An 18,029-nucleotide genomic window follows, 5' to 3' on the forward strand; every position below is an offset into this window, starting at 1 on the left:
TACTCCATGAACAAATGCAGAACATGCCTGGCTGAGCAGGAATCATGGGTACACTCAAACATTCGTTTCATATTCTAATCTTGAGAGGTGTGAAATACCCGTATAGAATTTGTTTCACATGGAAGACAGTTTGTATTGAATGAGTGATGCCATTGTCACACCTCATGCACCTTGGAAATATTTACTCACCAATCAATGGTGAGATTGAGGCTGGACGTGTACTTTCGGAACGTGTCGCTCTGGTCATACAAGGCAATGGCTGCCTCCGGAATGCCCTCCACCTCCATCGACTTCAAATAGTGCACCTCACGCAGGATGGCCACCAGCTGAAAGCCACGATTTGTGTGAAAGAGAGAAATGATGGCTATCATCACGCCAAACCATCTCAGCCACCATATCAATACCACCCACTTATAAACTTCACTTCGGAAAGAATAGTTCTTGGCTGAGTTTCATAAAATTACATGGATATGGGCAATTTTCCCCAAATTAAACTACATATTTAAGTGGCCACTTTCCATGTACTAACTGATGCGATGTCCTGATGATGATGGAGGGATGTAAAATTAATTATTGGATACTTAGGTTTATTTTGAGGAATAATGCAAAAATTATGCGAGTAACTTTTCCAGCTTGCTTGTTCGGACAGAATTTAGTCATCAAAACCTGAAACCACTTCCACAAATTAAAAATCAAGCTGAAACTTTGGAACAAAAATTAATAGCCAATGGGCAATACAATACAATAAGTATTTGATGCTCTTCAATGCATTAAAATCAATGAGTAAATTAGAGTGAAAATTCTTTAGCAAAATAGGCATTAATCCTTGAAATTATGCAACATTTTTGAAATATGCGAGTGGCATTGAATAGATTGTGGGTGACCCAATTAGTTTGACTGATTTTTCATAGTGATGGGCAACTTGGAATGTTGAACACAGTAACAGACAGGGGCGGATCCAGGATTTCTTACCCCCAGATCCGCCTATAGCAACAGCTGAAATACATATTTATGATATTCAATGATTGAGGAAGAAATTAATATTGCATATATATTAAAAATATTTTTTATTTATCATGAGAGTAACACATGCTACTGTATATGTTGTCAGAGAAGAACATAAAAAAACACACTACATATAAATTCACAAAATGGAAGTCATGTTCAAGGTCAAATTCCAATGAGTATAATTGGTTTCAAATTGGCATTTCTCAATGGCCTTTTGATATATACCCAAGCTTGTTTCTGAAGCTGCATTAGGGTGTTTATTGTAAAATTTGATTGACAAATAGTCTGACTGATTGTAGTTTTTATTAATCTGTACTGATTATTTCAATATTATTTTTAGTCCTGGTATTGTGGTCATGAAGATTACACCCAAGGGAGAATTTAGTCAAATTTGTTCTAACATACAATAAGCATTGAAAAATTTGCTGGTTAATTATCAGCCTCACTGCTTTCTTTGGTAGCATAAGGAGAGCTTCCGTTTCTCTTGCATGTCCCCATAGCCTAGGAGCCAAACTTATTAAACTGTACTGATTATTTCAATATTATTTTTAGTCCTGGTATTGTGGTCATGAAGATTACACCCAAGGGAGATGTCTTTGATGGAAAGCAAAGTATGAAAGTATTCCTCAGGAACACAGACTTTAACCCCTTCCCTGATTCGGACGAGATATCTCGTCCTAAGAAGACGCGCAAAAACTGACGCGGCCGAGTTAACTCGTCCTATGTCAAGTTGGCTTCTTCTTTCGTGATCTGGACGAGATATCTCGTCCCCTTATTAGAAGTACGTAGTTTTGCCGTGAGAGTGCATACGTGTCTTCACAATGCATGATATCCGGCAAACTTATACGTTTTTTCGAGGTCCAAAAGAGGGGAAAAATCTATTATTTCTCGTAATGTTTATGTTTCTAAACCTATTGTGTATCGAGATGTGATAAATGAACAAAGAAACAATGCGTTTTATAAATAACTGCGATGACTTTTCGCAGAGTTTTTATCAATCGTTGGAACAGCCGAAGTGAGTCGGCAGACAAGTGCCGTCTTGCTATTCTGAAGGTCGCGCGTTCGAATCTTGCTATCGGAAAGGATGTTGTATTATCTTTATTCCGTGAATAAATTAATTTGAAACATTTTATAAACACTACTAAGCAAAACTATCATTACTTACTCTTCAGTGTAGTCGACGGGACCTCGTAAATAAATTACGTCCAAGCTGCTATTCCAAAGGTCGCGTGTTCGAAAGCAATTTCTGTCAACTACGTAACAGTAGTCGGGAACTTTCTGATAATGTTCTTTTTCGGCAATATGGTGTCAAAATCTTCGCACCGAAAATCAACTTGCTCAGTGATGTTTTATTGTCTTTTTTCTTTATAATGACAAACTATATCTTTGTTTTTTAGTTTTCCGTTTGTTATTTAGCTACAAATACAACTGATTATTATTTCATTTCTGTAAGTTCGTCAATATTTGTGACCGTGCATAGATTTGACATAGAACCTTCGGCTATTCAGCTATTTCTCCCTTCCAAGGAAGACATATTTTCTATCTCCCAACCCCCTTGTTTATCCATCCCTTCTCTTCATCCATTGTTCTCTCCCCTCCGCCTTTCCTTTTACGCACTGTCTACGCACTGTCGCGGCCGCCCTTTCATCCTTTTCATCCTCCTCCCCTCCGATCTCCCTTTCATGCAACCACTGCACCCTCATCGGTTTTTCCCTACTGCCCTCCACTTTCCCTTTTTACAGCCGCACATGACAAAAAACACTCTTTCTCACCATTTTTCCCTTCCCAATGCCTCTGACCCTCATGTTTTGGTTTCTTTGTCTCTGTCCTTTTACCACTATCTGTTTTGGGTTACTTACACTCCCATTCCATAAAATTCTAGTGTCAGTTCTACGGAGTCTTTTGGAGTGTTCACAGCTAACATTTATTTCCTCTGCGAATTACTGTACAAAGAGCTAGATTCGGCATAAAAACTTTTGTTCTCTGCGAGTCCAGCACTGGATACGTCTGGTCAACAATCATTTATACCGGGAAAGGCACTACTCTTGACAAAGACTTTGAAAGTAAGCCAATGTCCTCCCAAGTGGTATTGTCACTGATGAAACCACTATTTGAAAAAGGGTATTGCGTCACGACAGACAATTTTTATACCTCTCCACAACTAGCCGAGGAACTAGTTTCCCATTCTTGTGATACTTATGGAACTGTGTGCAGAACAGGAAAGGGGATGCCAGAGGGGCTGAAGAAGAAAAAAATGAAGAAAGGAGATGTGGCAGCTTTCCGTAAAGGAAAAATTTTGGTTCTTCCCTGGAAGAACAAAAAGGAAGTAACGTTACTCTCTACAGTTCACAATAGGGAAATGAGAGAGGTGCAGAAAAGGGGGGCAGTGGTTATGAAACCAAAGGTAGTCATCAATTACAATGAGGCAATGCGGGGTGTTGACAGGGTAGATCAGCATTTGGCTGACTATCCAATCCCAAGAAAAAGAGGGAAAAAATATTGTAAAAAATTATTTTTTCATTTGATGGAAATTTGCTTATGGAATTCATATGTTTTATGTGGAAAAACAGGTGGTGATAAAACACATTTGCAATACAGGCTGGACCTAATAGATAAAATGATTGAACTGTACTTCCCAAGTGTTCCCTCCCCTAAGGCAGGTAGGCCACCTGCAAAAGCCCATCCCCTCTGAATTACCGAGAGGCATTTCCCAGACATAATCCCACCCACGGAAAATAAGTCAAACCCAACTCGGAAGTGTGCCGTGTGCTCCCGAAAGCGAGATGCGCGTGGAAAAATGGTGAGGAGGGAGAGTCGCAATTTTTGCCCTGACTGTAATGTGGGTGTTTCAAAGAATACCACACAAAAATAGACTTTTAGTTTATATAATATTTTACCGTTTCAAATTTGGAGTTTATATTAATATTTTTCTAACTCCATCGTCTGTTTTTATAGTGAGTAATTTTTGTGACTATATTTATTGTGAAATATTTTACTTGATTTTTATGCAAGAATACATGAAATTTTTTAAAAAGTGATATAATAAGAGTAAATTTTAAAATAAATGACTTCGTAAAACACTTAAATGAATGTTTTTTATTTAATATCTACCTGTAAATAATTAAAAAACGTAATAAAATAATATGACATTTTTTGTGATATTTGTTGAGAAATATCCGTCAGTGAAGGGGTTAAGTCTTCTAATAAGGAACGGTGACTTTTAATTTTTTTCTACCAAATGTAGAAATATGGCCATTCCAGGTAAGCTTACTATCCATATGAAAATTATGTACCTTAACAGAAGTTTCTATTTCACTAAAAATGTTGTTACGCATCAAAAAATGCTTTTTTTTTAAACAATTTACTAGTAGTTTATTAACGGAAAACCAGTCACCAGATTGCTGTTTGCATAGCTTTGAAATCCTTGGTATGCTTCTAAAGGAAGATTTAGATGAAGTACTGCAACATACAGGATTTACTAGGCATGTCTTCATTGTGTTGAGCAAGTTTTCATGGTGCTTAGGTTGGTTTCTCAATCAGGTCAGATAAATAAGTCTGACTGACCCAACCTGAAGGAGCCTACCTCAACACTGGCTAAACTGCTGTCCACGTTTCAATGGCTTAGAACTTTTGGTAATAACTCAGTGATAAATGATGTTTCTAATATTCCCACTAAAATACAGACAAACCCCGATCCATCGTTCCCTCATTGATTGTTTTCCCACATTCATCATTCTTCATCCCTGGTCCCAAATAAAGTTCCATACAGACAATGTAATTTTTTCCCGCATCAATCATTCCCCGAGGTATCGTTTTCCCGCATTGATCATTTGAAGATTGCAGTCCTGACATATAATTTTCCCACATCCATCCCATTGTTTGACGAAAACGAGACGAAATAAATACAATGTGTCATTTATGGCTAATAACGGCAGGCACATAGTTTGAATCTTCCCCTAGAGGTGGAGCTACCATAGTGAGCTCACGATCAGGAAAGTAACATTAACGCATTTCCCAAGATCCATTACCCCCCTCCATTCAGCACTCGCCTCCCCCCTCTGACGCTTTCCTTTTCTCCGAAATCAAACAAAAGGTCCCAGCTCTCGCAGGGACCGTATCACGAAGACTTTAGCTTGGAAAGAAAATATCAAGTTACACGAGAACAACAGAAACCTGTTTAACCCTTCCCCCTTTCTCGCCACTGAACTTTTTCAGCCTACCTCCTTCAAAATTTCCAGTTTCTGGAGGTCAACTGATGCATGGATCACCTATTAGCCCAAAAGGCGTCAAACATTGAATTTCGCCCATTGGTATCATACTTTTATAAGATTGAAATATTCATAATGTGCACATGGTTCAAAAAAGAATGAGACCTACCCCAATGTATTTCTGACATTATTTAACCATTTCAGGCAAGGAAATTGTAAAAAAAAATATAATGGAGACTTCTAGCTTTCTGGAGATACTGGATATCCTTGCTGCAGCTTACTGGCAGTTTATGTGGCATTTTTTTCCCCGAAAATAGGATATCAGGCTACAATTTAGGAGTTATACTATAAGTCTTAATTGTCAGAGTTACTGATAATGGGATATCGTCTCAGGATATCTTGTTAGCAAGTCGAATTCATCTAATTATTTGGTGCTATGCTACTAAGAAATGAATGGTTTAGTTGCCTTCTCTTTAGGACAAAAAATTTCATGGTGCAGCCATATGGTCATGCTTCACCCTCTGCAGTTGGCTCAGTGTACGCGATATCATCAGTTCCAAACTTCACTTCGTACTAGTGGTTCCTTAATTTCCAGAGTGGGTTGACTTGAAACCACCAAATGTTTTCTGTGAGGGTTTAATAAAGTCAGGTATCTTTTTCATTAGTTTCATTTTTGTTTGTCTTCAGACCATTGCCCCCCCGAAGAAACTATTGAGAACTTTATGAGATGGACTGAAAATAATTAAAGATGAAGAAAAGAATCTGGGCTAGAAGCAAGTGAATATTGAAAAATGCTTCGGGTTGTCCACTAGCACATGATGGTAGGGGTCTGGGTAGAGCGAGCTTCCTGGTGTAAACAATAGGTGGGATGAAGCGGAGGATCAGGTGGGGGTACTGCTGTCGATTAACGCAACATTGTTCACGCTTTATGTGATTGTCTCAATTAAATGAAAAAGTAACTGACCTGGCAAAAATTGTTTTACCATAGAAAGCATTTCTAGTGAATATTTTGGTGGTCAAATAAAAAATAACTGAATTATTGTAAGTGTGCGGGGATGTGGTACGTGACTTAAAGAGGAATGCGGCGCTGTGAATGATGACGACCTATAAAAACAACAAATCACCAAACATTCATATTTTGAATTCATTGTACTCTTATTATCTTAACCAATAAATCAAAAATTATACCTCTATCACATATTATGGAAATAAAAAAAGAAACATTATCAGTCTCTCCATGCAATGGAATGTATGATGTTTTAAGTGAGTCCATCTTTAGCCAACAGAAACCAACTGTATGGTTCACCAACGCAAGAACATGCCGCGCATAATTTTCCATGTGAAACACACGGTGTGTCCAAATCTAAGCCACAAACAGACATCGTTTGACCTTGAGACCTATTGATTATCATTGCGAATGCCAATCTAATTGGAAATTTAAACCGTTTATATTCGATTGGTACATCCGTCGGAATAATAGGGATTCGTGGTTGTAATACATATTCTCCTAAGAACATTCCATTCAAAATTTTCGACAAAGTTTTCCATCAATTTTTTAATGACTAATCGCATGCCATTGCACAGCTGTGGTGGGTTTAAAATATGAAGCATATTTAACTGGAGATCCAACCTTGTTGTAAACGGTGCGAAGGTATGCCTGGCAAATCCAAAAAATTAAAAAAAACTCATGTGTATAATTTGAAGCTTCGCTGGTATCACAAACTGCATTGATAGAAAAGATTTCAAAGGCATATACAAGGTCGCGGTCCGTTTCACGCTTCAAGCCACTTCAAGCGCCTCAGGTCGGTCCGTTTCACGCTTTGGAGGGCTCTGAAGCACAGAAGGCGGGGCCCGGGAGCGAGCATAAATTATCAAGTTTGATAGCTCCAAACGCCCCAGCATTTACGTGAAGTGTTTGGAGCGAATGCGATATATCGTTTGCGATATTATCACGGTTACTATGCACTGGTGAGATAAATAAATAAAGCTGTGGAATAGAAGACATTACCCGCGTAGCTGAGAAAGGTTTTGGTTAATAATTGAAAGTAATGGAGAGAAAAATATTATTCAATTTGGATGCCCGATCGGTTAAAGGAAGCCGCCATGCCGTGAAGGGCCGTCAAAATCTGCAGAAAGTAAGTGAATAGAAACGATGAACTATTTGAAGAGATATTAATGACTTTAGCGTTATAGTGATTGATGATGTTTCTATTTAATAGTGTGTTTACTGTGACGATACTTTAGGTTATTGAATTAATTAGCTTAGAAGTCCCTAAAGTAACATTATTTCCTGTGGTAATCTCTATCAATTCATTTTTCCCAAGCAATGCCAAAGAAGAGGCGAGTCGATGTAATAATTGAGGAGTTCATTAAAGATATCAACCAGGAAAAGGAAAATAACAAGCGGGAGCGCGAAATAGAGTGGGAAGAAAGAAAAAAGGCGACGGAGGAAAGGGAAAAAATTAGATGAAGAGAAGCGGCAAAGGCTCGAGGAGAAAATGGAATTGCAAAGAACAGTGATAGATTAGATGAAGAAACTAATTTTTCAAAATCAGTGACATTTTTTAATTGGGTGTTCATAATATTTTTAACGTAATTGATATGAAATAAGTAAGAAGAGTTTCAATGCATTTTTATGACAAGTTCTTGTAATTTGTTATTGTATTATAATTATAATGTACCTATTTAATTGCTTAGATATATATAAATGTAATTAATCCTGAGGTAATTCATAATCATGATTCTCTGCCTTTTACCTATTCACCCCTCTCATCCTAATTATGTTTTCATTAAATTTAATCGGTACTCTTTCCACGTCAGTTGGAGCTACATCGGGCGCTTCGCCTCCTCTTTCTTCACAATTATTATGGAGCGCACAAAAAGCCAAGATGAATACCGTTATCTTTTCCACATATAATTAATTTGAATTTGTCTCTTAATATTTTATCATTTATTACTTTTCGAGCCCTCGAAAACTTAGTATTGAAGAGTTTCTGACGCAAAGTCATCCCGCAGTGTAGTTCATCTTTTCGTTTCGCATCAAGACCCGTAAAATCTCTGAATAGTACCATCAAATTTCATCGATTCTATAATCAGAGTCTGCAATGATGTGGGTATCATTGGGAAAGAATTCCTCTTGATGGTTCAAATGTATGAGAGCCGTGAATTTTTTAACACCCGCACGTCATGGACGGTAGCTGCATTGCCCGCCACACAATTGATTTATTATTTTAAATAAGATCAGGCTTATCAATGACAATATTTGAAATTACTTGAGAACGTTAGTGCACTGTAATTCCCCACCAAATTTTCTACGTAAGATAGAATCCGTGGCTTCAATGCCAGATTTCCCCTCGCCTCCATCATTTGATGGCATAAATTACTAATAAATCCACCTCATCGACGTTTCCCAATTCCTCCTCACTCTCACTTGTACTAGCGTCATCACTCGTATCCGATTCGCCATCAAAAAATACTTGTTAGCAAATGGAAAAAAAATTCCATTTCCGTGCGATTGAAGGTAAGATCGAGATGTCTGATTGATAACATGTTTATAAACAAACTCTTTCATTCAACAACTCCCTAGCAACCCAAGTCGAAATGCCCGCCGTTCTGAAATGCCGGTCCGTTTCACCGTCTTGCTTGAAGCGCTTCAAAGCGAAGGAATGAAACGGACCGGCCTTTAGAGCGGTGACGCTTCAAATCGCTTGAAGCATGAAACGGACCGCGACCCAACACTGATGGTCCTTAAGAGGACATTAAGAAAAAACCCTGAAATTTCAGCTTTTTTTGGATTTTTCTAGATTCACCGTAAATCATGTGGAAAATGAAATTCCATTGCAAGAATAAGAATGTGCATTTCTTTTTCTTTCCAATGGTATATGTTTCAACATAATGTGACCATTATCATTAATACAAATATGCAAAAGAAAGAAGGTCTTCAGTCATTAAAAACGAACTTTACATGTATTTCTTATGGAAAGGGCCCTGAGTCCTTTCCCCAGGCCCCAGGGCCTGGAAAGGGCCCCATAGCCCTGGAAAAGAATAAAAAAAATAGTTTACAACAAATTCTCACTCCTACTGAGCATACACACCAAATTTCATAGGAATCAGTCTAGCTGTTTTGGAGGAGTTCGCCTACAAAAAATCATGACACCAGAATTTTATATATTAGACTCCTGATTGTCCGGCTGCAGTTTATCCAGGTTGCTGATTATCCATGCATGAGTTCACACTACTTCGACGTTTTCTGTGATCTTTATAAAAAAATAAAATTGGATGCAAAAGCACAAAGATATTTGCATTTAATTATGTAAGGCTACACCAGGCTCATTATTTCCATTGGAATCCCTATTTAGAGAATTTGGAATTATTTTATTCACTAGATGACCAGGAATTTTTCATCAATCGTTTTCCCGCATTCTTCGTTTTCTTTGTCCATCCCCTTGAAAAACGGTACATCGACGTTCCACTGCACACTTTTACTTTTAAAATTACTTTAGGAGTTTGAGTTATTGACACCACTCATATCACTCAAGGTTACCAAATTATAAATTCAATCTTCTGAAATGCATTTTATCATCTCATTTCACTTGAACAGGCAATTGGAATAGTTATACTTGATCAATGTCCATAAATAGAAAGTTGAATGGAATATTATGATTGAATAGCTAGGGAAACGGGAAAAATATTTTTAGCAAGCACTTTGAGATGAAATAAGACAAAAAATTATACAAAATTGTTATAGAATACCACATCAAGTTTTAATTTTTTCAATACAACTACCACAGCACGTGAACGCTAGCTATGAAAATTCATTGTTGATACATATTGTGTAGCCATACGTTATTTAAACAAGAATAAACAATTGAAGGGGAGCATGGTGGCACAATTGCCTGCTAATTGAAGGATCCTGCACTCAAACCCTGCGTGAAGTCTTAGGAAAATGAACAGAGTTAAGTTTTGGCCCACGTAAGCAAACCGGGACCCCCACAGCACACGCTCATTGCATGTGAATAAGACATGCCAACATCCTAGCCTAGCTCAAGCTCTATCCTCACCTATACACATTAATAACAAAGTTTCGAGTTGAACGAGTGATTGAGTTAGCGATGGCCACTGAAGACTAAATAGTCCACAACACAGTACCAACAAAGAGTAAATGCTCAAAAGAACATTATCATCTCCCAAGTTACATAGGTACATACTCAGTGTTACAATGTGTGCTCAATATTTATTCTTGATATTACACATCTCAAGTCTTGGAATTCAATTTTTTTAAGTCTGTGGCCAATTTGTACCTTAGAGACTGCACTGGCAAGGATGATGGCACATGCTGTAAATCCAGAACACACTTGATGAGCACCATTGAATTTGCAATTGGTGCAGATGCTTAAACAGAGTGAGGATACCTCAGGGTGGAAGTTGAGCACGAGATCGCGGTTGGGTGCCCTTGCGAGGAGACACAGTCGCAAGTGCCTCTCTGCCGACTGAGGCACCGCCTCGGCCCACTCGGTGAACAGCCTCTTCTCGAGGTCGTCCAATCGCTGCAACAGTCTCTCCTGACGCTCAAGCACCTTCACCGCCTCAGGGCTCTCCACAATGCTGCAATTAGAGGTAAATTCATCCACATTGAAGCAATCATTCAAATGAGTATGCAACAGGCACTTCCCTCTACTTCATCAAATATTGCACGTAATTTGTTTGATATCCTTTGGAAAGCAAAAGATGGGGTTTTGTGTTGCTCCCTCAATTAAGTAGAAGTAGTACATATGCACTGTGTTCACCATTTGTGGAGTTGGTTCACTTTCTATGACACACAAAATTTGCCCAAAAACTTCAATTAATCTGCAAATCAAAGCCATCACATTTGGATCCAGGATACTGTGGTGTGGGAATTTTGTTTTTGGTGTTGAGTGTGCATGGATACCTACTACAGTAAAACCTCTTTACATCGTAATGGAGGGGACCAAAATTTGGGCATTTTGATGTATGGAGGTTCTCTATAGAGAGGTTTTAGTGAGAGGCACCATTTTATTTATAAACCATAATATTAATACAGTCGGATCCGGATTTAACGTCTTCGCATTTAACGTTTTTCCGCATTTAGCTTTTATTTTTTGGGGTCCCGATTCATTCCCTATTAGGGCAATGTAAAAATTATCCGTATTTAGTGTTTCCGCATTTAGCGTTTTTCCGCATTTATGGTCGTAAAAATTTTTCCCGCACAAGATTTTTTTGCCCGATTTAATGTTTTTTCATGACGGCTCATGCAAATGATTATCCAAATCTTCGAATTTCTGCTCATCAACAAGAAGAGTCTCATGAAATTTTACCAAGAGTCAATAGAATCTACCGGGGAACGCTTCTTCAACTGCTTTCTTCCGCGAATGCAGCGCTGGGACCTTCAACTCGCAAGCTAGGTGATTTGTCTTCTCGTAATGTTTCGCTCCCCTTCTGATCCAAACACCAGGCGCTTTTTGTATCAGATCCGATCTAATGGAGCAAATTCATCTGTTAATAAACTCTAACTACCTTATCCTTCCCTTCGTGAACTTCGATGATACGTGACGACTGATGACACGAGTTATACTCCGAGGGCCGCTACAATGATGGTTTCCTCGTAATGTTTTCAATTGACGGCTTATGCCCCTTTCAACTCTACTCTCTACGGGTAGTCCATTGTTAGCCCAATATTTTTCCAGTCGGCTACTTTCTCTTTTCAAAAGAGGCCCAATATCATTTGCTCAGTTCACTAGAAGATTCTTTTTAGAATCCATTCCAAGGTCAGTTTCCACGGAGGAACAGCGAAAGAACCGAGGAAGTGTTTCCCCTGTCATGATCGTGAGTGAAAGCATTTTTTCCTAACGGAACAACATTATTTTACATCGTAATTTAGATATCCCGGAGCCCATATACCGACATGCGGCTGGTTGATATCGCTGCCGGTTCAAAGATATTTATCTGATGCTATTTTATGTGAAAAGCGAATGAACATCGGAGTTTTGACGAACTATCACGGTCCATGACGCTAAATAAATCGCTCATGCTGAAAAAAATAACCGCATGACCACGGTAAAATAGATGAGCGCGGAAAAATACGAAAATCCAGCAGGTCCAGAAATCCCTTGGTGGTTGACTGCGACATCATAACTCGGACGAAATTGACAAACTCCGGAGGCACTGACAATTTTTCAGATGAAAGCCAGTTCTATTGAAGATTAAAACTTTTCACTTAACAGAGTTTAGCTAATCGTTATTCAAGGTCCAACCAAATTTTATTGAAAGCTGCCGAGAAACGGTGAGTCGGAGTCAAGGTGATCAGCGCGCCGCGTACCGAAGCAACTTCTCCCGGCACCATTCGTCCTGTATGAGGCCGCGGATATGACAACGAATCTGGTGTTGTCATCGAGTTGAATCACCATCGACTTGTACGCATACTAGAAAAAAGATTCTCCATTTTTGGATGGCCTCGAAATCCAAAATGTGCGCACAGGAGGCTCATAAATCGCTCGTTTCGCCGAGGCAACAGAAAACGTTAAATTGGCAAAATTCCAGTAAATCTCCCTTTTCCTAGATATTCGGCAGTTTAGAATTCGGGATTAGCGATCTTCTGCTGTCCCTTTATTTCACTCATCTTCATTGATGCAATGACGATTTTTTCGAGTACCTACTTACACCTTTTCTTATTATATTAGAAATGCTATAGTCACCTACATGTCACTTTTACAGAAAAAATTTTAAATTTTCTTCGAGGCCACTGAAATATGCGTAAAATGGAATCACTAATTTCCATAATAATATTCCGTGTGGGAATGCTTTTAAGTTGATGAATATTATAATTTTCTTAAAATATTTCATTGAAACAATTGTCATCTTCTGATCATTACTTATTTTTACTACCCATTTTTTTAGCTGATTCCTGAAAAGTATTATTCAACCTTAATTCGGCAAATAACATTTAATCAATGAATTTGTTGCTGCATGCAGCAACTTTTAGTTACTTCAAATAATATTTTTTATTCATAAAAAGCCATTCCAATCATTACAGACCCTAAAACCTGAAAAAAATGGCAGGTCCTCATTTAGTGTTTTTCCGCATTTAGTGTTTTAAATTGTGTCCCCGCTGAAAAACCTTCAATCAGGATTCTACTGTATATTTAAACATACACGCATGCATTAGTGAACATATATTTACAATTTAATGATTACACAAAGGTAAAAGTAACTTGTTCAAGAGGGCCTTTTAGGAAAGAAATTAGTAATTGGGTTTGCTTTAACCTTTTTAAAACTCTTTCGATATAATGTTTTTAATTCTATTGAATACAATCATATTATGATCGCATTCCTCCATGCTTAATAAAAACAATTTAATTATGTTTAATAATTCCTCAACCTCTGTTTTGGTGGGAACTGTAACTAATTCCTCATTACTAACATCTTCCTCTAAATCCATCTCTTACTGTATCCTGCAAGATATATACATCTCCTTCACCACTATCTTTCAACTCATGTGAGGAACAAATGAATAAATCATTATCAACATTTACAAAGTCTTCAAATGTTGAATTTGAGTAAACTATTTTGTTGATTTTATCGTACTCTGTAGGTTCATTCTCAAATATCTCATTTTCCTCCTGTTTGCTACCACCCGTAATCCCAGCCTTGATGAAGCATTTCTCAAAAATTGAGGAAAGGCACAGCCTGTGCATGGTCTGAAGGATGTTCCATGAGCACTTTTAATGTCGTTTTCACTATTCACTCTCCATAAAAAATAAATCACTAGCTGTTTTCGATAATGCCTTTTGACCAAAGAAATAATTCCCTGGTCTAAGGGTCGTAATTTACTAGTAGTGTTTGGAGGGAAGTACACAACTTTTATATTTCTTAACATAATTCCTTCATCCTCTTATTTCACTGCCCGCATTTTTTATTTGTGCAGCCTAGATATACAGTTTCTTCTGTTTTTCCTCGGTTGTTTAAAATAGATGGTATTCCAAAGGTCACTGCTACATCTTTCTTCTGCCTGCCCTCGTCAATGGCTAGGAAAAATCCTCGGAATGCGGTAATGTCAAGCAGCCGCCTTGTTTTATTTGTTGAATCCTTCATCAACTTATAATTAATTAAGTAATTTTCATATGTTTTCATATTTTATGGCAAATAATTGAAAATACTCCTTAAAATGTATTTTAGAAAATTGATTTATCATTCTTACAACGTATGACATGTTTAAGATTATAAAAAATAAATAAACACGTGACTATTGCAAAAAATAAACAAGAAATTGAGCGTAATTTTGAAAATTTTGTTGAATTCCCTCTCTCCAAAATACAATGCACGTAGCGTTCCGAAAAACTCTGTCGAGGGCACACAGAAACGCTAGGTCTGCGAAAGGACGTGATTTCCCAGTGAGAATGCTGGGCTAACTACTGCAGAATGCGACGGCGACGGTAAAAAATTTCATTACTCTACCGCGTGTCAACTAATTAGCTGTCTCCTTCACCTAACATTGTTGCGTATGGAGTGATGTTCGTCAGTATTGCTAGAAATTGACGTCCCGGACTCCTGGTGGAAGAGTCAGATTTCGCGGCATAAATACGCAAGCAAGACAGATGACTGTCGCTAAGCGCAATAAATTGTAAACTACGATCGTTCACGAAAGCATCGAAAAATTACCAAGGCGGCAGTGAGAAAGTGGTACACCGGGAAATATGGGAATAAAGTAATTGCAAAATTGTATTTGATTTATTTCGAGTCGCAGTAAATTCATGAAATATTTTCATTTTAGAAACGGAAGTAGCAATGCGGTTGAGTAATTCTGTCTCCATAAATGGGAGTGAAGTTAGTTGAAATATTTCCGCCGGCAAGGGATTATAGGCTGCGCTGGTCGCCTCTTTTATTAACTGAACATAGTATGTAAGCACTTACAGGAAAATAAAGCCATGAGTAATAGAAAGCGAGTGCTATCGCGCAATTTTTACCATGATTCGAGAGAAAACGATGCGTTCTGTCTTCATTTACTGTCACTTAAAATGATTAGGATAGTTCGTTGCCTTTTTCTTATTTACCGTTAGGTATGCTCTCGTATGGGACAAAAGGGCCCTAGGTAATGGTTAACATGAAAATTGCAGTCAAGTAAAGGTGTAAAAGAGAAGAATAAGCGTGAAACATTTATCGCTGAAAATGTCATTACATGTTCGTTATCGCGGCTGCATTAATGGTCTCTAGTTGTCTCGGTACGAAATGCAGAGGTAGTTAGGCCGTCTCGGGGGTCTCTCGTTGCTATGATATATAGAGGTTTTACGATATAAAGAGGTTCACTATAGAGAGGTTTGCCTATAAATTTACATGTAAATCTGACGGGACCAGAGAGTTGGTACGATGTATAGAGGTTTACGATGTAAAGAGGTTCACTACATAGAGGTTTTACTGTAATAGCCTTTTTGGTCTTTGCATAGTAAAGGAAGCAAGCTGGTGTGGGTAAGTGAACGCTCAAGATAGCAAGCAAAGATTTTTACAAGGCAGCAATCCTGGAGCTTACCCAATCAAATCCTCATGGAAAAATACCATCAAAATACAGAGTACGGAGCCATGATTAAACTGAGAGAGCTCGTCAAAAGGTAACCTCAGCATGATGGAGTATGTTAATATCATGCTCAATTTGAATAAAATGCTCCAGAATAATGGCATGGAGATTAGCGACAAACAATAAGCTTACTTGTGTTTGTCTGGACTACTGTCAGAATATGAAATTATGGCCTAGACCCTGAGCATCTGATCCGAAAAGATGAAAATGTCCGTCATGAAGCAAGTGATTTTAGAAAGCCAAAAGGAGGTAAATCCATAGCATACTATTTAGCTTTCAAGGTAAACAGAGCCTCAGCAAATGAAAGTGACTTTGTGAAACTTGAAGAAAGAGAGAAAAATGGTAAGGTAGTGGTATCCTTCAATCCTTAGTAAAATTTGCTCAGATTGCTAAGAGACAAAAATTCCTAAGATGGGGTATCAAACAACAAAAACCTTTGCCTTTCTGGGCCACTATGAAGACCACCACACACACATACACATTCCTTCATTCCCATGGCACTTTGAAAAATTACTGGCTGAAATATTTCTGAATAATTTGGAAAAAGAATTATTTCAAAGCAATCACCCGCTCTTGAAAAATGTGCATTATTGGTACCGTTACGTCGATGATATTTTGTGTTTATGGAACGGAACTAAGCGCCAAGTGAGAAATTTCGTGAAAATGTTAAATACGATAAATGAAAGCATTAAGTTTACAGTGGAAATCCAGGACAGTGATAAAATAAATTTTCTTCATTTAACTATTTACTCCATTCAGAATGGTAAACACATGTTTGGTATTTATCGCAAACCAACATGCACTGATCATGTGATCCATGCAAATTCAAAACATCCTCCTAGTCAGAAGCTAGCAGCCTTCTGCAATATGGCCCACAGAGCTATTGTCATTCCCCTAACAAATGAGGAATACTATAAGGAGTTAACCATCATTAAAGCTATAGCTACAGCTAATGGTTTCACGGCTGCTATGAAAGACAACATGGTAGCGAAAAAGAAAAAAGAAATTTCCCTTAGGCAGATATATTCGTTAGACCCTGGGGAAGCTCAACGCTGGAGAAAAATAAATTATATTGGTAGTGCTTCCCTAAGAGTAGGTAAATTTCTTAATCACATTAGCATCAAACCAGCCTTCCACAATAGAAAAAACCTAAAATGTTTGCTTCCCAGTGTAAAAGACCGTGTGGATATCAGGGACCAAAGTGGAATTTATAGGCTTAAGTGTGGGGATTGTACGGCGTCATACATTGGACAGACGGGGAGAAGTCTGAAGGTCAGAGCAGAAGAGCATAAGAGGGACTTTGAAAACAGGGAAGGAAAATCCTAGTTCGCGGCTCACCTCCTAGAAGATGGACACCGGGCTTACTTCATCCCAGAAATGTTGCAACGGGTTAATAAAGGGAAAAAAATGGATATTTGGGAACAGTTGTACATCGTTTCTGCCATTAGTAGGAAAGATGTTATTACTAATGACCATGTTTTTCCCTTCCATTCTCCGATTCTTGACCTCCCTCAGCTAATCGGGGAAAAAACCCTCCGAGCACCTGAAAACAGTCACCTTCCCCCCCTCCCCTACCTCACCCCAGACCAACGGTCAGTTTAAAATTCCCGACCCTCCTTTCCACCCCACCTTCCATCCCCATTTCTCAAATGTTGCGAGTGTGCAAATTGTGTATATATATTGGTATGGTTAATTTCTTGATTTAGTCTTGAAAATGCTACAGTGCAGCGAAACATGTTGACTCTAGTGTAATAAAAATATTTTATGTGGAAAGTGCAAAGTGTTTCACTTCATATCTCATAATGGATCTCCACAAAGTATCTGCCTCATCCATCCAATTCATCGAATAAGAGCTAATTAAATACCAAATTAATAGCAGATTCACTCGACTACAGTCAAGTAAAAGTCAATAAGTCACAAAAGCACAAGCCCCAATGAGTCATAACTGATGCCGTGAAAGACACTCCTCGCCTGATTACCCATTTCTCATTACATATTCCCATTCTGCCCGACCTCTTAACCACCCTGATTTTGATGGGCTGGTGGTGTTTGTCAGAAAAGTGAGCACTTGATGCGAGAAATGAGGGAATTTTCAAAGCGAACAGACCAAAGCCACCCAGTTTTCATGTACATCAGAGGGAGGTGGTGGTGGTGGGGGATGTTGATGTGGTTTCGATAATGGTTGATAGGTTACGACGTGCATGGCTAGGTCCATTTGTCCCCAATGA

At 38.3% G+C, this 18,029-nt stretch overlaps 1 protein-coding gene across 1 annotated transcript in view; it reads right to left on the bottom strand.

The window, feature by feature from the left end:
• The window catches only part of LOC124156654 (dynein beta chain, ciliary), a 315,587-nt gene that overhangs the window by 247,128 nt on the left and 50,430 nt on the right, over positions 1-18,029 (bottom strand). Inside the window, exons 15-16 of the mRNA XM_046531313.1 lie at positions 10,628-10,820; positions 190-326 (exon numbers count right to left, since the gene is read on the bottom strand). Of these exons, the coding sequence (XP_046387269.1) occupies positions 190-326; positions 10,628-10,820 (330 nt within the window). The remainder of the gene's footprint in view (positions 1-189; positions 327-10,627; positions 10,821-18,029) is intronic.

The sequence above is a fragment of the Ischnura elegans genome, chromosome 3, assembly GCF_921293095.1.
Source record: "Ischnura elegans chromosome 3, ioIscEleg1.1, whole genome shotgun sequence".
Taxonomy (NCBI): domain Eukaryota; kingdom Metazoa; phylum Arthropoda; class Insecta; order Odonata; family Coenagrionidae; genus Ischnura; species Ischnura elegans.